The 23,658-nt window shown below is 40.1% G+C and overlaps 1 protein-coding gene across 1 annotated transcript in view; it reads right to left on the reverse strand.

The window, feature by feature from the left end:
• Positions 1–15,215, reverse strand: part of LOC133218512 (integrin alpha-1-like) — a 66,300-nt gene extending 51,085 nt beyond the window's left edge. Inside the window, exons 1-2 of the mRNA XM_061364996.1 lie at positions 14,403–15,215; positions 13,118–13,208 (exon numbers count right to left, since the gene is read on the reverse strand). Of these exons, the coding sequence (XP_061220980.1) occupies positions 13,118–13,208; positions 14,403–15,128 (817 nt within the window). The 5' untranslated portion in view covers positions 15,129–15,215. The remainder of the gene's footprint in view (positions 1–13,117; positions 13,209–14,402) is intronic.
• Positions 15,216–23,658: the final 8,443 nt, after the last annotated feature.

The raw sequence follows: 23,658 nt of genomic DNA on the forward strand, positions 1-23,658 counted from the left end.
AAGTGCAGTGGAAGGGAAAAATGGAAGCTTACAAATATCTAGCTTGTCCTTTAATCCCAAACAAACTCAGCTATTCAGCAATTTGGGAAAAAAAAAACAAAACAAAACAAGCATCTATAATAATTTTCACTGGAACACAATAGAACATCTATTTTCTGTACTTGAGCCATCTTTTAGTAGAGTAAAAACGGAACCACTATTTTGCTCCAGTTTCTTATGTCATGGCTACAGAAAGATGAACATAAAGAAATGTATTTCCCTGTTTACAATATGCATTCCCGTACTGCATCAGGGACTTGAAAACTCTCAAACTTTGAACTGCTTCTTAGCACAAAGACTACATTATTTTTCAGACAAACTCATTACATAAACCTAACAGGTTCCAGCAAAATGTAAATCAGGATATTTACAAAACTGACCTCCATTTAAATGACATAGGGACATGCTACAACAGTCTAAGATAGAAAACACTTTCACACATGTAAGTATCCTAATAAAGTTTAAACTGGCAGTTTTCTGATAACAGAACTGGAGTTATCAGATGAAACCTACTGTTGCTAAAAGCAAATTTTGAATGGTTTAAAAATGCTTGAGTTTAGACTGAAAAAAACACCAACCCACTGTCCTAACAATTCTTCTTTCCTACTGCATATGTTTATTTTTTGCAATGAATCAATTGTATTTTCGATTATACTTTTCAAGATGTTTTTAATTTTTTTCTCTCCTATCAGTAACTAGAAATATGCCTCCCATGAGAATATAATTGATAAGAGATTGCCATAGGCAGTAATGGAAAATAAGTCGCATATTTGTTGAAATGCTGGAATTCCACCATGAATGGTCCCCAGATGCTAGCGCTCTCACACTACAAGGTCAGAAGGAAGTGCCTCTTTGTCCCCGACTGCACAGCAGCAAAATGTCTGCAGGGAACACCAGCTCTGTCCTGCAATAGCACCGGGTCGCTGACATTGCCTGTTTCTACAGATCAGCTCTGACCTGCTCACTAGCAAAACCCTGAACTTCTCTCAAGCGTGCATGTACCAGCATGGGTAATCAGTATCAGTTCTCTACCAAGACACACATAGCTTTTCTGGTTTGAAATTTATGAGTGGTCACTGCTAAAACAAAAGATAATCCTCAGCTAGCATGTCTCCTTACTCTGATGAATTGCTAACCGTGGTTAAGAAATCTGGGGTTTGATTGCACTGGACAGTTTAAATATAAGTAAATAAATACTTAAATATAGCTTTGTTATAACATGTATTTTACATTTTTAACTGAGAAACCCAAGCAGACAAAAACGTGGGAGGACTGAAAATGACCACAGTGGTCATTAAATCCAATCTTCCATGAACATAAGCAACCATAAAATAGCTGCCTAAGGGAAGGTCTACAAAATCTACCACCACATACACATCATAAAAGACACTGCACTCTAAGAAAAACTAGAGATTAGGAATACAAAAGTTTGTTCATTTGGACAACAAAACCCCGCAAGAACAACTGGTATCGCACCAGGCAATTCACAGACTGCTGCTATGTGCATTGATTTGCTTTAATCAGCTTTATTCATTTCACTGTGTAAAAAAATCACAGGGACGTTCATAGGTTTGCCATTCTATATGTTAGTAGGTAAACTCCAGTTTAGCTATGAGGTGAACATAATTTAGAGGCAATAATTAAAACTAAACTTCCTGCAAAGGCACTCCCATACCAGTAAGTCAGGAAGTGACAGACAGTGTTCACCGAAGACCATCAGAAAAATTGACAAAGCCGAAATGTCGGCTTCACACCAGCATCACTCAGTTGAAATGAGAATGAAATATAACCCTCTTGTGTATGTTAGAACCTTAATCCATGAAATAATCAGAAGTGTCGCATTTCATACGGACATCTACCACTGTCATTTCACAGTACAGTTTGGAAAATAAGTTGTTTTTCTTTTTTTTTAAATCGCAGTACAATTTTATGAAGAGGATTTAATATTCTTCTTCTATGTTGCATATTTTCATAATCAAGATTCTTTTTCTTCAAATAAAAAAATAATAAATTATCCAAAAGCCCATATATCGCCATGAATTATCAATATAAAAAAAAAAGGGAAATATAACCCCCATTTCAAGAATGGGAAAATGGATGATCCAGGGAACTACAGACCAGTCAGTCTCACCTCTGTGCCTGGTAAAATCTTGGAGCAGATTCTCATGGAAGGCATGCTAAGGCACATGAAAAACAACAAGGTGCTTGGTGACAGCCAGCATGGCTTCACTAAGGGGAAATCCTGCCTGACCAATTTGGTGGCCTTCTCTGATGGGGCTACAGAACTGATGGACAGCGGTAGAGCAGTTGATGTCATCTACCTGGACTCGTGCAAAGCGTTCAACACTATCCCACATGACATCCTTGTCTATAAATGGAGAAACATCGATTTGATGGGTGGACCACTCAGTGGATAAAGAACTGGCTGGATGGCCACATGCAAACAGTTGTGGTCAATGGCTCAATGTCCAGCTGGAGATCAGTAACGACTGGTGTCCCTCAGGGATCGGTGTTGGGAGCAGTCTTGTTCAACATCTTTGTCACTGACATGGACAGTGGGATTGAGTGCACCCTCAGCAAGTTTGCTGATGACACCAGGCTGTGTGGTTCGGTTGATACGCTGGAGGGAAGGAATGCCATCCAGAGGGACCTTGACACGCGTGTGAGGTGGGCTGATGCCAACCTTATGAAGTTTAACCATGACAAGTGCAAGGTCCTACACCTGGGTCAGAGCAATCCCAGGCACAGCTACAGGTTGGGCACAGAAGAGATTCAGAGCAGCCCTGCGGAGAAGGACTTGGGTGTATTGGTTGATGAGAAACTTAACATGAGCTGGCAGCATGCACTCACAGCCCAGAAAGCCAACCGTATCCTGGGCTGCATCAATAGGGGCATGACCAGAAGGTCGAAGGAGGTGATCCTGCCCCTCTATTCTGCTCTTGTGAGACCTAACCTGGAGTATCGTGTACAATTCTGGTGTCCTCAACATAAAAAGGACATGGAACTGTTGGAACAAGTCCAGAGGAGGGCCACGAGGATGATCAGGGGACTGGAGCACCTCCCATATGAAGACAGGCTTAGAAAGTCGGGGCTGTTCAGCCTGGAGAAGAGAAGGCTGCATGGAGACCTCATAGCAGCCTTCCAGTATCTGAAGGGGGGCTATAGGGATGCTGGGGAGGGTCTCTTCATTAGGGACTGTAGTGACGGGACAAGGAGTATCGCGTTCAAACTTAAAACAGGGGAAGTTTAGATTGGAAGAAATTCTTTATTATAAGGGTGGTGAGGCACTGGAATGGGCTGCCCAAGGAAGTTGTGAATGCTCCATCCCTGGCGGTGTTCAAGGCCAGGCTAGACAGAGCCTTGGGTGGCATGGTTTAGTGTGACGTGTCCCTGCCCATGGCAGGGGGGTTGGAATTAGATGATTTCAAGGTCCTTTTCAAGCCTAACTATTCTATGATTCCGTAATACTGAATACCAATGTACTGAAAACTTAAGCATAATAATTATATGCATCATCAACCATATCTACTAATTTCTAAAGCCTAACACTCAAGTACCAGTAAAAGCATAAGGACCTCTTTTGCTGCACCATTAGTATAAGGATTTTACTGGTAAACTACTTGAAAGCAGTATGGAATTAATCCCAAGTCTTTTTACTGTAACTGTTCTTTTCTACTCATCAATAAACAATTCAGGGAAATTTGGAAGTAGCCATGAAGAGCATAAAAGGAAGGTGTGTCGTGGGGGGCCCCCCCCCAAATTTAAGCTGGGTTCTAGAGGTAGGAAAACATCCTGTTTTTTAGATGCAGTTTAAGATAAGGCTTTCTACATGAATTACTGGCACTAATAATTTAACATTTCCCACCCACAGCATATGAAGCACAGTCATGATTTTAAGATATCAGTCCAGCTCACGCCTGTTCAGAAAGTATACTGGTATACAGGAGTTTCATAAGACCCTGCTACTCTTTTTTTCAAACATTTGCATTGACTATACAAAAGTATCACAGAAGCTTAACACTGAGCAAATTTTATTTTTCTATGTAGATGTGACTTCTCCAGGCTAAACTGACATTTGCAAAACTAAGGTCAATTCTGGTGTTACTTAAGAGTGACTCAGTCTTCTGAAGTCAAACGGAGTTGCAAATGTTAAAAAAAGACCTCCTAAAAGGTCACAAAAGAACCTCATGCCAGTACCTTATATACCGCAATACTCCTTTTGCAAATACATGCAATTGTATCATAGATGTAACATCAGGCTTTATGAAGGTTGCATGTTAAGTACAGTTTCAGCATAGAGAGTGGCAACACACCACTTATAGCTTTTGCTTCCAGCCCAGCTATGAGGCAGCACAGCAGTGCTGATGCTGCACTCTCCTTTTATTCTTCTTTGGTCTATAGCTCTTTGGATACTACAGCTGCTTTTGAAACACTTTTCCAAGCTGTGCCGATATACCCAGAGGACCAGCTCAGAGCAGGTCACTTCAGAATTGCTGGAGAAAATATGCTTTGTAAAGGAAACACATTTAATGATCAATGACTTGAGTCTGATGCTTGTTTACAAATAGAACACTGAAAAAATATTTTTTTAATAGATCTGTTAAGCTCCTGGACATCAAACTTGCAAAGAATGAAGGAAAAGTATTAGTTAAACCTGTATCAGGTACCTAACCTAAGCACCTCTGCACTGGCTAACCCCTGTTTGACATAGTCAGTACTGCAGTGAAACCTGTGTGCCTGTGGAGATGTGGCACAAGTTTACGTACTAAGAATTGGACTGATATAAACAGGACAACATAATGCTTCACTGGAGTAGGAGCAGTAAGCTCTCTGCTTCTGTTCAGAGCATAGGGTACAGGATTGCTAAACTGATTCCTGTCTACTGCTGGCAGCTACATCATATTTTTCAGGGTTAACAAATTCCATATAAGAGCGACCTTTTGCTCTCATTTTTTTGACTAGCAGGGTCTTCCAACTTCTCATTTTTCCAGTAGTAGGAACTTTCTGCTCTCCAACATACATTTATTTCGTGCCAGTTCTTATGTCAAAATAAAAGTGGTTAAGCTAGAAAAAAAGTAGTTTTTAAAGTGTTCTAGATGTAAAAGTGAAAACTTCATTTTCAAAATAATACTGCCTAAAGCCCTAAACATTTTTTCAGTGACAATTACAGTACTCTCCCGGCACAAAAAAAAAAAAACCAAACCCAACCAATCAAACAAAAAAAAAAAAAAACAAACCAAAAAAGGCTAGAAAGACAAGTGTTCAAGATTAGGGAAGGTTGAACTTAACAGTTGTCAGTATAAATTGTCGACATTAATTTTGCTCTTTCTGAACACTTCGTAGGACTTTTGTCTTACAACAAAAATACACGAGACTGTGCAAGTAGACTTGGATAAAACATATGCAGATGACTTGCAATTGTTTAAGCAACCATAAATCAACCTTTCTTACCGTGATCACAATGCTTGACTGTATTAATGTATCAAGAAATTAATTTGTATTAATAAAAATCAGTTTTAATAACCGATTTCTGAGGCCTTCACAAGAAAGTCTAAAAACTTGCCACATGACTGACTTGTCTTACTAATCTGGTTATATTAAAAAAAAAAATTCTTTAGTTAAAACAACCTAAAATGTTTTAGCTGAAACCATCTGAAACACTTAAAACCCCCCAAAACCTTTTAACATTTTTTTTTTCTGGCTTGCTCTTACTGTTTCTTCTTACTAAACATACCCTCAGGACCTGTAAGGTCTATTTCTAACAGCTTCTGTTGGTTTTGGTGGGTTTATTTTTTGAATATCTGACTAGAAATTTTTCCTTTGCTTATCACACTGACTGCAACCCAGCACATCAAGGTATTTGTTTCATAATACTTTTGAAAAAGAATGTATCTTTCTGAGAGGTATAAAAGGAAGATTCTCAAGCCTCAAGGCACACCAGTGACTCCACATGCGACATTTGTGTAGCAGGCCTGTCAGAGATTAGTTTCTCCATATTGACAAGATTAGCAAGACCTCAATATCAAGCCACAGCCTCAGGGCTCCCTCCTCTCGGATACCAGCTTAATCACATCAGCTGGCATCTTACCCTCAACTGAAGATGAATTGTTAGAACCGAGTGCAGATACTTCAGACATCCACTGCAGCTCTTACTGTGGAAAGTCACATGCCCAGCACATCATCTCATGTTTTCCAGTGAACCATAGCTTTTCATCTTTCCTCATGGCTCTGGAACTTGGAAAAGCTCCTTCATGAGGCAGCTGCTCCTTTTCTGCCTCTCATCACTGCCATCCCAGCTGTTCCTAGGAACAGCCTTCCAGCATGGAGAGCTGGTGCTCCATGTTCTCCCAACAGCATATCTGAAGAAAGTCCATTTCAGCATCTCTTTGCCACCCTATCACAGAACAGTGATTTCCATTCAGGAAAGGAATAAATTATATGCAATAAACCAGTTCTCTTTACCAAAGGGAGTGGAAGTGGTCTCATGACAACTATTCTGGTAAGATAAACAAATGCAATTAATTATTTATCTCACACCAGAACTGAAATACCTGTACCAGTATATACAGGTCACCTACACCTGGTGACTTGAAGTCACCAGGCTGAACACTGCAGGTCAACAAAAAGGCAGTTCTCTTCCGCAAAACCTACTAGAGCTGTCAGAAACCACTAAAGACAACACTCATGAGCATTCAACAACCATTAGGCATCCTACATGTAGTACTTGCTACCAAGACCCTCCTTCTTGAGGCCAGAAGACAACTATAAGCTTGACTCTCAAGTCATCCCTTCAACTACCAAAGCAATTACAAAAGGAGTTAAATTAGCTTTTTTCTTTCACATGAATATACATTCTTTGAGGATACCGCATCTTTATACACACACACACACGCACAAACACACATATATCTTTACAGACATCTTGTGTTTCATTTCTTTGTTCTTAAGTCCTTCCAGTAAAAATCAGCTAAAAATATTTGTTCTAAGTAAAAGTCTTAGGAGTTTGTATTAAGGTTGCATGGGAAATAATCTCCCTTTCTTCAAAAGCAGCTTATCTTGGCTGACACTAGGTCCGAAATCTTTTTGAATCATGGAACCGTACTTAAGGGCTTTCTTCTGAAACATGAAGAATACAGCTGGAGTGTGCTAGCTAAGAACAGTCCCAGCTTCTGTGCTGTCCCATTCAGATCAGAAATTTGAAAGTTCTCTCTTGCATCCCAAGAGACATCATATCTGAGTCATTTGCTGTTTACCCATCGCAGCCAAAATATAAATACATTTGCTTATACAGTGTGGAACTGCACTTACCAAAGATGCTGACAGACAGCAAGCAACTTTAGCTTAGTATTAACAATGAAACAGAAAATAGTCTTACGCTTTTTATCTTCTTCTCTCCCATATGACTCCTTAAACTCTTAGACTTTTTTTCACTATTATAGGCTTGGCTTTGATTAGAAATTCCACTTTGGATCAGAGAAAAAATTTCCCATCAAGTCTGGTATGTACATTCCTAAAATGGATGATTGGTTTCAACTAATTTAACATTCTGTAAAGGAACAGCTATTTTGTCAGAGGATTCATGATCAGCTCTAATCTGACTTCTAAGTCATTATTAGAGCAACATGACAGTAATTACATTAGCTGTGAACACAGCATTTCCCAAAAAGAGGGCAATAAATTAGAGATCGATATAGCAAAATCTGACAAGAGCTGGCAGAGCGTGAAAGCTGCTGCTTCATGTTGCATGTCCCAGAAGACACTGACTTGGAAGCAAGAACTGCTCTGGTATCAGTCCCCTCTCTGTTTCTTGTACAGCCCTCAAGTAGGACAAGAGGAAGAACTCTTTTCAGACAACAGAATAAACTAACATGATTTCAGAGACCTTTTCGTCACACTCTATTTTAGGCTGAGACACCTTAGGTGACTTTTTTCACAGAAAAGCTATATGGCATTTATAAACCAGTCAAGTTCAGAAGTTCATAGAGAATATGCACTACAATTTGGTTCTTAGACTGAAGACATTTATTTCTTTTATATTCTGTATCATGCAAGCATTCACCTTCAAACTGGTGTCAATGCCCTGCTTGAGTCAAGCGTAAAAAATGTAGCAGGACTAAACATTACACTTATTAAGCAAGTCTTTGGGCAACTGTAACACAAGAAGCTCCACAGCCTATGTTTACTCTTTCTGCTTCTGAAAAAGACCAGGCTCAATTATGTCAGACCACGAATTAAGAATTCGAACAATGGTTACATATTTTCTTAACTCTAAATTGGCAAAATAATGAGTTTGAAAATACGATTTTCCTGTATGAAACCTGAATACAAGAGTCTCTGAAAGCAAGTTGTGGCCATTATATGAGAAACACTACAAAATAATCTAGTACAATGCCATGTCTCTCTTCTGTTCCCACCATCTACTAGATCAAAATGGAGAAATCCTAAGTTCTAACTGCATCAAAATTTTAATCATTCACTTGTTCAGTATGTAATAACATATTGAACAACAACCAAGAATCCCAGATCTGTATCATTCCCCACATTAGCACAGCTTGGAGAAGAAACATTTTATTTAATAGTTATCAATCTGAACCACCCCAGTTGCACCTACCTCTACATTTTAAGAACTTCATTCTAAGATAAACATTTTAACTTATCTTTAAATAAAAAAGGGAGCTGATAAAAGCAACTGGCATATCAGAGGGCAGGAAAAAAAATAATCAAGTCTGAAGTTTTGCCATATCTAAAAAGGACATAGATAAGTAGTTTTCTTAAGTCCCTCCTTCATTTCTTTGCTATTATGCGTCTTGCACGAATTCCAATTTTGGGTTATAAACGAGGATTCCTAAGTGCAGTTTTGCATTTTAAAAACTGCATTCTTTTTTTTTTTTAAAAAAAAGCAATGGACCACACACGGCACAAATGTGGCTTCAAGTAAAACAATAGCGTAAACATTCCAAGAACACTGCTTCCTGCAAATTTGACATCTATTCCTTTGCGAAACAGGCTTGTTTCCTTTACAAAGTTAGAGATATGAAAATCTGAGAAAAAAATTACGGGACTGGGTGACTAGAAAAGATCACATGCATAAGTGCACCATTTATTCTCACTTTGTCTTTATGAAACTGGGCACGTTTCCTGAATGGATAAGGCAGCTTCAGAAAGAAATTAGAGAAGTTTCAGCTACAAATCAAACGAGAATGTTGCTATAACACACTCTCACAGAAAATGGAAAACCAAGGTCAGCATCTCAGAAGTTAAAACTGAGAAATTTAAATAAGGGCAAGTAAGACAGGTTTAATATTCAGGGCTACTTAACCTTTGACAGAAAAGTAGTAAAGGAAAATTATTTAAGATGTTCACATGACTTTAAAAACATCACACTATCAAATTAAGCTGAAGAGCTATGGGCTCACGTTACACTGGTAGCCAGGTAGTGGCCAAAAAATCATTTATTGCCAGTAAGAGGGTAACGACAGGAGGAGGGAGATGAGGAATTCCCTAGGTTAGATACTGTAAAATGCTTCACAGTTTTACTGAAAGGCTTTTTAGTTTTGCTCTGTAGTAAGATTATTTTGGTCTCTTGCTGAAGCTGACCTCATGTTTTGCAACAAAGTTGGTAAACAACCACCAAAAATATTATATAGTAATTGAACTTAAATCAAAAAGATGACAAAACTAACTAATTGGGGCCTGCTCCAAAGTATGAGTTTGCAAGAGGAGCTTTATGACCTAAATTAGTGAGTTTATTTGAATCTTTGAAGAGCACAGCAGGGTTGAAGATCAGGCTGATTTTATAGTTTTCTTCCTCCAGGATGTATTTATTTACTTTGAAAAATGAAAAATTGAAAGGTAAACCATGCTACTAATTCACAAAATTTGTCAGAACATAATCAGAAAATATGTTGAGATACTGTTCAAAATTACTAAATACTTCATGGCGCAAGTGAACAATTTTCATATTGTGGACAGCTTTTAGTTCATGCATGTTTACTTCCAAAGACCCATGAAAAAATTTCCCATGGCTTCAGCACTTCCTCATTTGATCTGCAGATAACATGCACCTTCTGTGTAGCTGTTATCTATACACAGATATTAAGAGTTGTCTTAAGCAAGCATTTTTGTCAATATGGACTTAACTATTCAAAATTCCTTTAAATGTAAAAGATACCAGCAACCCTGGAACTTTGCCAGGTCAAGCATCTGCAACTACTGAACACAGCCTACTTTCAATACCAAGCCCCTAAGCTGTTTCCTGAAACAGGAAGCATTTGTCTACCTAGTGACTTTATATTTATTTTACTACAAAAATGCTTACCAAAAAAGAAAATCCCACCCTTCCATACTATGGACAACTAATTTTTTTTTTTAATTTCAGAGGCTTAATGCCATGACAGCAATAGTTAAAAAAATAATAATAAAAATTAAAAAAAATATTAATAAATCATAAACTCAGTGCAGGATTTTAATTCGTAAATAATTGAAACACTATGAACATACTTTTTTCCAGATGTTTGCTATTACACCTAAGAAAAAAAAAAAATTCAAAAAGCAGCAAAAGGGCTGCTTTTTTCCTTGGAGATATTACCACAAGCACAAAATAAGACTTGCAGGATTTCCACTGTAACCTTATCATAGTGCACTGCAAAAAATCTTCAGAATTTTTTGTTTAAATTGTAATTATCATCTCATAAAATAGCAAAACATTCTACAACCAAGGAACAGCTCAATTTGTCTCTCAGTTTACTGAGAATTAAAACCAAGAATCTCCTGGTGTACTACAATTTTGTAAATAAGTATAATTTATGTGCAATTGTAACAAACACGCATTACTTAAAAGAAGGGAAATACTATCATACCGGTCTATTTTAAAGAAATTAAACCCCCAGTTTAGACATTATGAGTCTGATTGAAGCCATAATTTGTTCACCTAAGTAGCATTTATTGAAGGTCGTATTATTGTACCTGTTTCATATGCTCTTTGCATTTAACTCTGCAAATAGCAGGAATCAGGAATTTCTAGCTGGCAAATCTACTTAGGCATATTAAAAAAAAAATAAAATAAATAAAATTTAGTCAGTCCTAACTGCTGAAGGAAGCCTACCTGAGCACCTTATGACTTCTGACATTCAACATCATTCGAGGCAAAAAACATAAAGCTAAATAATACAATTTATCTGCACAAGCTGATTCTAAATAAGAATCTTACTGGGCTTGTCTTCAGTGAGAGAAGAATCAAAGTGGTAATAAAGTCCAGCTCTAATTTAAGTTCTGTTCATGCATTCCTTACAGACTCTCTGTATGATGGGGAAGATAGCTTTTAACTCAAAAGTACTTCTCTATAAGGGAGTGTAGGCAGATGTTTCAGCTAGCAAAAGATAATATCAAATTCACAGGCCTGGCACTCATCAGCATATGGGAGTACCATTAGAAATGCTTTTCCTAAAATTATTCCACCCAGAATAAAAGTCTTAGTGTTTTTCATCTTTCATTGTTATGTCCATTTCCATATTGTGCAAGTATTCCATGGCTTGCTTAAAGGAAGTTTACTTTTGGCAAGTCTTTCCTGCGCCCCCTCTCCCATCAGTTGTAAAAAAGGAATGCCTAGCTACACAAACAACCTACACCATAAAGCATTGGTTTAAGCTGAAGGTATTTCAGAATCTGAAAGTAGATTATGTTTCCTCAGTCTAAAATTTATGGTCCAGTAAAGAAATAAAACTCACAGTAGCTCAGTACTTTGAGCAGATCAAATAATTGGAAAAGTAGTTTTGATTTTTCCAGTTCACATTACCTTAAGCTGAAGTTAAATGCATAAATCTTTACCTCTGTATCATAGCTTATGTATGTTTTTAATGAGGTACGCAAATAGAAAAATATCAGATTATGAACTATTAAAAACATCAGAACATTCCTTATGTAAACTAGGGCCCTGATTTTGTAAGCTTTTTCCATATATCTTGTAAGACTTTTCATGTAACTTGTCAGAACTAGGTGCTAAAATGCAAATTCATGAGAATACAGCCAATTACAAGATACACCATACCTTGCTAGCCTCCAAGACAATCTCCAAAGGTAACAGCATTCAGAAAGATAAATCAAAATCGGTGCACTGACCTTCACAGTTTTTATCGCATCTACTATGATATTAGGAAAGAAGTGGCTAATTTAAAGGGCCTGGTTTGTGAAAGATTGTTTCAAGTGTTTTACAGAAATATTTAAGTGGTTAGACTCATAACACCACAAAACCCACTGCAGATTTTATTGATCCCATTTCTTTGCCACATCTTAGGAAGAATGGTGAATTCCCAAGAAGATCAAGCAGTTTTGCTAGGTCTTGCATTAAATTTATATCTGTTCTGCAATACTCTTTTCAAGCACTGACATATTTTCTTCCTCTTAGTTTATTATCTTTTCATACACATTCCAAAACACTAAGCTGTCAATCTGCCTCAACATACAGAAGGAGCAACTCTGGGGAGTCAAATCAGTTTCTTGTACTGCTGGAGGTCCAAGGTGTAGCTTGCAAAACCAGTCAGCTCCAATCCACAATATGCCAATAATCATTACCACAGAACCAATAATCATTACCCACTAGTGTGCTTAGCACAGCTATGTACTGTACAAAATACCATCAAAAACTTAAATTACATGTCATTACACATCTGCACACCATATTTAGGAAGGGATGGTCTTTAATGTCATTTCAACATGACTTGGAAAGGAAGTCACTGTTATCAATCCTCTTCAGAGCTAGATTCATCTTCCTGGTCAGAGAGCTCAGCAACAGGAAAGCGCAGGATGGCTGCCACTCCTGTCAGCTGGCCAAGCTGCTCTCCAGACACATGAAGGCTGGAGAAAATGCGCACTGTGCCCATATTTTCCCGTACGCTATCTACCAACTTAACGTATCGAGCACGTGTAGCCACATCCTGGTGCCGAAAAAGCTCATCACTGATCAGCAAGGTATCGATGGCCATAGCTTCATTGGCCTTCTCCACTTGTTTTAGACCATAAAAAGCCCGGTCAGGCTCATGCTGCAGCATTTTATAGAAGTCATCTAAGGCTTTGACCTCACCAGCTGCCTTAGTGTCAGACAGACGGCTAGTTACAGCTGGGTCGCAGAGGGCTTCCTTCAATGCATATTTGTGTCCTGAAGAAGAATGGACCTAAGGTAAAAAAAGTCAAAGGTTTGGTTGTTTGATTTTGTTTTATTGCTTGGTTTGGTTGTTCTTTTTTTAATATAAAAGACATTTTTATTAGCCAATCATAAACAGCTTCCACTATATCTCTTTCTTGAAACCTACCTGATTCTTTTCTTAAAGGATCTTTCCTGCAACCTAAAACATATGCCTAATCCCTTAAAGCATATTTTAAGAAGTGCAGGGAAGCTGCTTCTCTTATTCAAAGGCTGGGTTAAATATGCAAGCTATTGCAGAGTCCCCAAGCTACTTGAAACTATTATGAAATTAAGACTTAAGGACCTCCTTTTTAAAGCATGCAAGAAGAGGAAGACCTCTTAACACTACTGACATAAGTACAAAAGCATCAAATTTTGAAAAACTGGATAGCTACTATGCTTGCAAAGCTGTGAAGTACATTAAAAGTTTTCATGATTACTATCATCACCTTGCTACAAACGCAAAAGGCTTCTTGGTGCAATGTGTCTTCTACATACTGTGACCACTGAGCACTGGGATACAGCTCACTCCCCTGCCAGCCTTTCGTAAGTGTACATTAGAAGCCAACTCAAAAAATTATTCAAGTATCCTTATGAAAAGGAAAACTTATTTTAGGCTCCAAGTTTGTCTATTCTAGTGAAAGGCAAAAAAAACCCCACTCAACCAATGAGATGACTAAGGAAGAGGAAGAAATGCTATGGTCTGCAGAACATTTAACCATGCAGTACAAAAGTAACAACAGTACTACTAAACTACACCACATTTGTGTACTTTTTAAAGAAAAAAGGTTTAAAACATAGCTGTCATTTTGCTTTGTCAAAAAGCAAAAAATATGTATGATATACAGTATGTCAGTTTAACACCACAGTTAAACTGTTTCCCAACTTTTATTTCACTCTTAGTTGAAAATTAAATATGCTTTTATACAATGAGTGAAATATTTAATACTTTCTCTACTTCATATTAAGATATCCTAAGGTATCCTAGAACTACTCCGGTTATCTTGAATAACTACCTTATAGTTTGGGAGGCATGAGAATAATTTCAATGATTTCCTTATGATGCTTAGACATAAATTTATTTTCTCAAGTTTATTATTTCCCATCACCCTTGTAATGATCTTCTATTATCAAAGACAGCTCTTCAGCCTCTTTCTACCCACTCTGAAGACTAGCTCCTTACCTGTAAGAACTTGGACCTGTTCTCCAGCAGAAGCTTGTTATCAGTCTTGACTGCCTGCTGGAACATGTAGTCACAAAACTGCTCCCGCACAAAGCCCGGGCTAGCCACCAGTACACACTTCACCACCTCAAAGTTTATATGCCGCTGGATGGCTTGCATCACCTGCTCGTAAAATCTCTCCAGGGCTCGGTCGTGCTGACTGCAGTTCCCTTTCCGCTTGCGAGGGATGTTCACCTCCACCTTGGCACGGGTAAGCGTCATGCTTGGAGTGACCAGGCAGACGTTAGCCAACCCCTCCTGCATGACCACAGCTGCCACATCAGCGCTCCACGCTGGATCGCAGGCCTGCTCAATGCGCTCCAGCACCACACTGTCCCACTGCTTCTTTGCCAAAGTGAACTGCCGGTTGGGCTCCAGCTCGATGGTGTGGTAGGCCCCCATCTTGACATACTCATTCTCTTGGATGTTAGTGCCCTTGACTCGCAGCTGGCAAGCCTGCGAGTCAAAGTCGATGGCCTCCACACAGAGGGTAAGGGTGGTGCGGATGCGGTTGCTGCCTACGCTGCCCGTGGACGACTCGGTCTGCACCTTCCGGATGGTGGAGGCCCGCAGGCTGTCACCCACCTGCAGCAGGTTGTAGGTGTGCCACATGTCCTCGGGCTCCTCGGGGATCAGCGTCACCTGCCCCGCATTGTCTTTTTCCAGGTCCTTCCTCACCAGCTTCATCCTGGCGATTCCTTGCGCCGACACGTCCCCACGACTTTCCCTCAGCGGCAGCGGCCAGCGATCCTGTCCCGGGAGGCCTGACAGCAGGACCCGGCGAGAGCCGCACGCTCCCGCTAGCTGGCGGGCGGGCGGGCTGGCTGGCTGGCTGGCTGGCTGGCTGGCTGGCTGGCTGGCTGGCTGGCTAGCGGGCGGGCGAACGGACGGCCTCCCTACCTCAACCCGCGAGGTACACCGGCCTGCCACACACCCCCGGCAAAGCCTAGGCCGACCCTGAAGTGCGGCGGCCCCTCGGAACGCGAACAGCCGGCCTCCGTGCGCGCGTGCGCAGCACTTCGCCGTCCCACGGCGCATGCGCACAATCAGTCCTCATGAGCACCGGCTGGCCGCGTACCCGCCCAGCGGCTTACCCTTTGCGCTAGGCACGCATGCGCACGGGTGCTCCCCCTCGTGCCTGTGAGTAGGCGTGGGGCCTGAGGCGGGTGTGGGGTGCTGAAGTAGGGGATGCCGAGAGCCGGGGTCGCGCAGGCTCGGAGAGCTCCGCGAGAAGCTTTGTGCGGCCGGGACTAGAAGCAGTCAAGATGCTCCCTTGTGTTGTGGGGCGGGTTGTGCATTGGTGGGTCCTCCCGTGAGGGAGGCGGGGGTAGGGGGTGTGTCGGAGCCTGCAGTGGTCCGTCCCCGATTCAGACTTTAAGATGCTCCTAACACCTCCCCTCACGTTGGAGAAGAGAGGAAAATCTCCAGAGCTAAGTAGCTGTGGAAGGTGGTGGTTACAGACCGGGAATGACGGGACGCGTAAGAGGGCGCGGCAGTGCAGCCGCGGTGCCTCAGGGCCGGGATGGTACCGGACTGCGGCTGGTGCGTGACCAGCGAGGAGAGCAAAGCCACCGCCTGAGCTATTACTTTGACATTACTGTTGAACTGAACTTCGGCTTAAAAGTTTCCGGTTAAACTTCCAAGTTACACTTTAGCCTGTACTGAAACTTCACCTGCTTCCTGTGTCTACTAGTTACTTAGAATGAGACAGTTTGAGAAGCTTCAGGAGTAGATAGGCACATTTCAAACAAAGTTTGGTGATGACAGATGTAAATAGTATGCCTTGAAAAAACACACATATTAGTTCAGAGGTACTTGCACGAAAAAGAGACATGACCAATAACTACACAGCTCAATTTACAGCCTAGACACATTCAACAACCTAGGAATAATAATAAATGTAACGTCATTGTGCAAGTAGTACAGCTTATTTTGAAGCTGTGTACGACACTGAAAGCACCATTTCAGAATGAATGTTACAAATTCAGAAAGAATGAGGAATATAATGGAGAATGGAAGAAAAAATAAACAAATGATTCAAAACAGCAACAACAAAATAAATCGAGAAAGTAGGCAAACTAACATGTCATGATGACTGACTGTATCAAGGCAACTGGAACAGATACAGTAAGTTTAGAATGTCTACACGTTTAGTATGATAACCAAAAAGCAAGAGGACATTCTCTCAGAGATGAGAAAGTGGCAAATTTAGAATTGTTAAAAGGAAGTTTCTGGTTTCTTCTAGTTATTTCTCCTTTTTTCTGAAAAATGAACCACTACGCCAAAAGAAACCCCAACAAAAAAAAACCAAAAATCAAAGCCCACAAACAAAAACCCCACCCCACTGTAGATTATGGAATTTGCTGAATTGAAAAGCCTTCGGATTCAAGGATTTAATGAGATACAAGGCTACTGTGAGCAAAAATCTCGTATCTCCCATTATGACATAAAATTTCTCTCAAGTGTGTAGCACTGGTCAATTGTGACAGGACATTGAACTCAGATCTGGCCCTGTAATGTGTGTTCCTTGTTTCTAAGCTTGATACTGATGTAAAAACAATTTTATCAGATATTACATAATAGGATTACATATCAGACCTCAGACTTTCTTCCTGTGAGTACACATGCTTAACTCTGTTAGCATGAATAGTTTCACAGAAGGAAGCTGGACCACCCAAGGGGATATAACATAAGCACATGTATAAATAACTGTTTAATTTGGGCTTCTACATACTTATAGTTTTGTATTAGTACTATGTGGCTTAGGCAGACAGCATGCATTCAGCTTTTCATTAAGACTTCCTTTCACTTACCTATGTAAATGTTGCATGGTGAATTTACAGTGAATTTTATTATTTGCAAATATAATATTACAAGGGTTGACATCATGCTATTCTTTCAAGAAAAAAATAGCTGTAGTGCATATTTACCTTCCATGTTATTCCCCCCCCCCCCTTTCTGCTGCTATGTATTTACAAACTGTTCTCTGCTTGTTGATTCCAGTCGAATGTTTACAAGCAACCTCACAACCCTGAAGAAGCCATATGGTTAAGATAAAGGTTGCAAGTTGGCATCCAGTAGGAAATAAACATTCAGTTCATAAAAGCAGGTGACTTCCTGCATTACAAGAAACCCACCCACCCAACCATTAAAAAAAAAAAAAAAAGCAACCCAGAAGGAAGAGCCACCACCCCGCAACAAAGTTGCCACTCAACATATTAAATTGGCTGTTACTGAAGGGGACATATTTTGAGATGGCTTTCTGGGCTTTGTTTGAGAAGTTCCTTGTCCAGCAAATCACCATGAGATTTTACTGGGTTATGAACAGGGATCCATAAGTATGTAATGACAACTGTGAACTTCAACAATGTATCCACAATTAGCAAGACCATTGTCAACTTACAAAGGAAAGCATTTAATAGTGATGGTACTTCACCTTCTCTGGTAAAAAGTAAGTAGTGGATATTGTACTTTTTTGATTACGTCAAAGAATGAGCAGTAAACGAAAAAGCACATTTCAAGAACCACGTAACTGTTTGTAAGTTTATACTGATTTTGCTAATGTCAGGAAGAGAGATGAATTTGACCCCAGTAGAGCCAAAACAAATGGATACTTTTAACTCTACACATAGTTTTAATGTGACAATTCAAAACTGCATTGTCTGTTCCAGTCTTGGTAAAAGTTTAAGACTAAGTGCCATAGTCTTAAATGTGTGATATCTTGCCATATATCACTTTTTAAAAACAGGGTTATAGGTGTAATTATTGAAGCAATTTGGCATTCATTTTCTGATCTTCTTAAGCACGGTAGAAGACAAAAATCGTGATAGCATACATTCACAGGGATTTTGGAGCCATACTGGTTTTGTGAGATTATTTTGAAAACGTGACAGACTGCCATACATCTCCCAGTCTTAATCAGCTGCTTTATGAAGATGGGCTGTGTATAGATTTTAAACAAGGAGAGGTCATGTTCATAGGAGACCCTTTCTCCCCCACATTGTAACCAATTTAGGTAGAATTCATGCAAACACACTGAAGTCCTAGATAAGAAATACTAGTGGGAAAGAGTCTCAAATATAGGTGGAAATTTGCTAAGAAATGTTGGGCATAATGTTGCAGGAGCAAAAGAAGAGATAAAGATGGGGAGAGAAACTGGTGAAAATGTGGTTTTCCCCTTTTATCACTTTATGTGTCTGTTCTGCCTTTGCAGACTCTGGACAGAGACCACTTCATTTTCTGCATACAGTTCTGTTTCTGTGATTACTGGTCTTTTCTATTATAAAGACAAGTACTCTTAATCAGTACCAACAATGTAGTCATCACCAATGAAGAAAAAATCCCAGGAGGGGACAGGCTATGTGTAAAACTAAAAGTAAAGATTCATTAAAAACTAATGGAACCCTTTGGACTGGTTTCTTCCTTCCTTTTCTGTTGAAACAGAGGGCTGGATCTGTAGTCAGAGCACTTACACTGAGGCAAGGTGAAGTAAACCTGAACCAAGTTTGAATGCAGCAATGAAGTTGAATGCAGGAATGGGTTTTTTTGGTAGCCTGTTCTAGCAGTTCATTACCTGAAGAGTAATGAAGTTCTTCTAAATATTAGCCACGGGTTTTTTGTTGTTGTTGTTTTAGTTTTATTTTGTTGGGTTTTTTTTTTTGTTTTTTTTTTTTTTTCACAGTGAGTTGTGTTGATTTTCTCTTGTCCTTTGTTGGACATGGAGAGCCAACTATTCATCAATCTCTTGATAAACTAATATAGGTGATAGAGAAAGTCACAATCAAGTGCTTTCACAAAACAAAGAAAGAAAACCTTGACATTGGAAGAATATTCTCACTAGTAATACTGTGTTAAAAATATGCATTTTAAATTCTCAGCATTTTGCCCTTAGTTTTTTCTCTTGTAGATAAAGAAGCGTAACTCATTCTGTCTTCATATATCATTTTTATCAGCCCTTATCAGGCTTGTCACTTCTCTGTGCACATCTGCCTGTTTGTCTGCATCTGTCAAACTTCCTGTACTCAGGATTCTCAGAGGTCTCACCAAGTTGAATTTAAAAAATACGCAGCTCTATAAATACACAAACATACACCTCTATGCACCTCCTTTATTCTAGGTTGCTTTTGTCTAGTAGTACATGCCAGATTATGTGCCTTTTTTTTTCTTTTTAAGAGAGAGGAGCATATAATTAATTCACATTTATTTATTTTTCCATAGTAATTCTAAAACTTATTGTCCTTATTTTTTATGACATTTTGACTTGTTTATGCAGGACTATTTATCTTATTTATCTGAGACTATTTGAATCCTATTCCTGGTGTCTGTAATGCCTCCTCATACTTAGTGTATTATATTTCACAACTTTTTTAAAAAAGAAAAAAAGAAGTATACATCAAAAAACCCCAACAAATGCATTTAAGCTCCTGACAGATCTGAATGAAACCCACCCTTCAGACTTTTTTCTATCCGATAGTAAACCTTTTTGTCATTATTGATGAAGTCATCTGTCAGCAGTACCACTGGCAACTTTGCAGCTCTGAGGGGAAGCTGTGGTGCACTAAGTTGTTGCCACTTTACAAACCCTCCTTTTATGAAGGAACAGAAACAAAAGCATACTTTGGAGAATATCACAGTGTAGTAACAAAGTAATCTGTGAAAAACAACTTAAGTGTGGCACACCAAGTACTACATTCAGATTTTCACATTTTCCTGTATCTGTTCTTTCTTGCACAATAAACACAGAGTGAAGAGAGAAAAACCCTACTTTTGCCTTTTCCCCACTTGCTGTCGCCCGCATTTTGACGATTCTTATGAAATTGATTTCTTCCTCAGTACTGCCTTGGGTTCTCTGTGTCCTAGTTGCCAGCACAAGAGCTGCTGGAGAGGCCTGTGTCCAAGTTTGCAAGCACATGAATCCCAGCATTGCATTAGCCTCTTTCCCACTTCTTAGATTCCCCTGATTTCTGATCCAAACTGTTACTGCAGATTGACTAGCTAGGGGGATTGTTACTTACTGTATTTGTTTTACCAAACAGCAAGTCCCTAACAATGAATGACACCCTAAAAGGAAATATTACATATTGCAAGTCCGGATGAACTCATCTTTCTGAAGTTACTTGGGTGCAGTTAACTGCTTCCTCACTTCTCCTTTTACCACTCAGTACATTTGAAAGCCGAATGGAGTCAAACAGAAGAGGTACCCCAGTTTAGAATAAGTTTCTTTTCTCAAGCCTGATTCAAGTGCAGTTTTTCTTCTCACCCATTCATCCTCATATGGCAGCCTTCCCGCTACCCCATGGGTTCTAGGGTTGCTTTAGGGATTGAGGTTTCCGAAGGGAAGCAAACCGAGGAAGCCCCTCCCGGGCTCCGGCGGCAAGGCAGCTCCGAGGAGTGCACTCCCTGGCAGGTGAAGGTGGAGGGACTGGGGAGGGTGATCGCGGTCCCGCGGGTGCCGGCCCCCAACAGCTTCACCCCCCCCTCCCTCAGGGAGTAGAGCCGCTCTTGGGACCTGGTTCTTCAAGACAGAAAGGGGGCTTTCCTCACCTGTCAGCATCCAGTAGGAGACGGCCATGCCTGGGCTCCTGCGGGCCGGGGCCGCCGACCGGAGCTCGTGCAGTAGTGGCGGGAGCGGTCCTGCCGCCGGCGCGCTCGGCGGTGCTCGCTGCGAGTAGATTTCAGTGCTCTGCCCTCCCGTCCGCCTCACGGCCGAGTCAGGCATTTCCTGTTTGTTATTCAAGTCTTTACGTTGCTTCTTCTCATCAAGAAGAATTTAGCTTCCTCCCACCCGCCCCTCGAAGACCTCTGAGCTTTGGAAACCTCCCCGTAGAAGCTAGCCTAGCGCTAAGATGTACAAATAAAGTTAAATCTCTCCCCTCAAACCTCCGGCTGCACCCTCGGCGAGCACAGCAGACCTTAAAGGGACATCTGCCCTCTCATAATTAATTAATACGTGTCTCCCGCCGCCCAGCCCCACTCTCAGTAGGGCAGGAGAAAGCTGGGCGTGCTCCACGGCTACCTCTTTCGCCCTTCTCTGCATGAGAAACACATCGTTGAGGTAGGGAGCGTGTTTGGCTGGCCAGGTTTAATTTCTCTTACATCACTTCTTAAAAATGCACTCTACTGCCGGTCATTTGCCTGCAGGAGGAAGCCACCCACCCCCTCCCCATTCTCTATGGGTCCGGGGATGCAGTGACTTCAGACGGTGGAGGATTTTCTCACGTCTTTGAGTTTCCCTGTGTTTTGCTGCATAGACGAAATGCCAGCCTTTGCTCTCATCTACTGAGATGCATGGCATCCCTCCCCCCTCTTTCATTGCCCCTGAATGACTTCACTAATAAATAACTGAATAAATCACAAGGGTAATCATCAACCAGGTTCAGGCCTGTGAGCAGGGATTTTCAGCATTCATTACACCCAGTAAAAGAGCAATTTGCAGGACTGTGTTTAGCAAAGTGATGCTCAAGGTGGAGTGACTTCCCTTCAGCAATGTATGAGGTCTTGCACTGGATCAATGAAATATCGTTTTATTCTTCATAAAACAAGAGAACCCACAGTCCATCAAACAAGCTAAAAAGAAATCGAAATACTCTATAAGGATTTGGAGATCATGGGGCTACTGGGAAAATCCCTATTTTTTCTTTGAATTGGAGCTGAGAATTTGATGAATAAGTGGAAGTTAGTGGAATTTTTGTAAATTCCTCTGAGGATAATAAACTATAGCTGTAAATCATCCCTATAATAGTTCAATACATCTTCCAACTTATGTTTTCAGTTTATGAGAACATTTGGGGTATACCTTTACTTGTAGATCTGTGGTAATTTTATAAAACAGTGCACATTTGAAAGCCAGGTTTAAGAGCAAATGTCCTTATTCAGTAAAATTTACACATATATGCTTGCCTTTGCACAGTATAAAATCCATTTAATTACCACACTGGGACTACGTGAAGTTGGTGAAATTAAGCACGTGTATAACCTTTGCTGAATGAGAATCTGAGCTCTGTTGGTACCATTTTAAAAAACTAGACGCATTTTTCCAGTTAAAGATTTTATGCATGAAATGAAAGGAAACCAAAATGGCATTCAAAACTAAAAGAAGACTGAGACTACGGAAAAAGCTGCAATTTTTTTTTTTTTTTTTTGATGAGTGTATTACTGCTGCTAGTTTTTACAGGGAAGCTAAGGCCTTTCACATGGATTGAAATAATCAGTTCAAACCTGTTTGAAGTATATGTGATATTTAGTACATATGTGGGGAATGTACATCATGTTGAAGAATAAGACTTTATGAGAATAAGAGAAACATTTCTGATGTGGGGTTATTCCTAATGTCCTCCAAATGATTTTTGTGGTGCTTTGTTTTTGCTTGGGTGTTTTGTTTGTTTTGTTCTTGTTTGATTTTTGTGGTGTTTGTTTGGGTTTTGGTTTTTTTGGTTTTGCTGTGGGGTTTTTGTGCTTTTTTTGTTTTGTTTTGTTTGTGGTGGCATCCTTTGCATCCTGCATCAGGCAGTGCCAAATGGTAGACATGAGAAAAGATGAACTACTGAACTGAGCTAGCATTTCTTATTAGTTTGCACACATTCAGAAAAGTAAAATACGTTATAGACTTACAGGCCATTATTTATTTGGGAATGCCAAACTAATTCAGAAGAAAGCCAACTGCTATTGCTTGTAGGATAGCTGCTGTTGCTCTGGGTGAGTTCATTCAGGCAACTATTCATAACATATCGCTAAATGCTCTTCTCAAAGTTTGAAGTTTTATACATTAGTAGTAAGGAACCTGTGTATATAAGCAGGAATCCCTAGATGAGGCATTCTTAGGCCCACAAGTAGATGTTAGGTAATTTCAATATCTACATAACAAATATTATTAGTTTCAGTGGATTGTAATAGTATAGAAAATCACTGAATGATTAGAATGGTTAGGGTTGTAATGGACCTTAGATCACATCTAGTTCCAAACCCCCTGCTTCTCTGGGCAACCTGTGCCAGTGCCTCACCGCCCTCACAGTAAAGACTTTCTTCCTAATACCTAATCTGAATCTCCCCCCTTTCTGTTTAAATCCTCTACGCCTTGCCCTATCCTTACATGCCTCTGCAAAAAGTCCCTTTCTAGATTTCTTGTAGTCCCTGTTTATGTACTGAAAGTTCCTGTAAGGTCTGCTCTGGCTCCTTCTCTTCTCCAGTCTCTCTCAACCTGTCTTCCTAGGAGAGGTGA

This window comes from Neopsephotus bourkii, unplaced genomic scaffold (assembly GCF_033783945.1).
Source record: "Neopsephotus bourkii isolate Nb327-2 ecotype Australia unplaced genomic scaffold, CSIRO-AGI_Nbou_v1 NB_1263, whole genome shotgun sequence".
NCBI lineage: Eukaryota > Metazoa > Chordata > Aves > Psittaciformes > Psittacidae > Neopsephotus > Neopsephotus bourkii.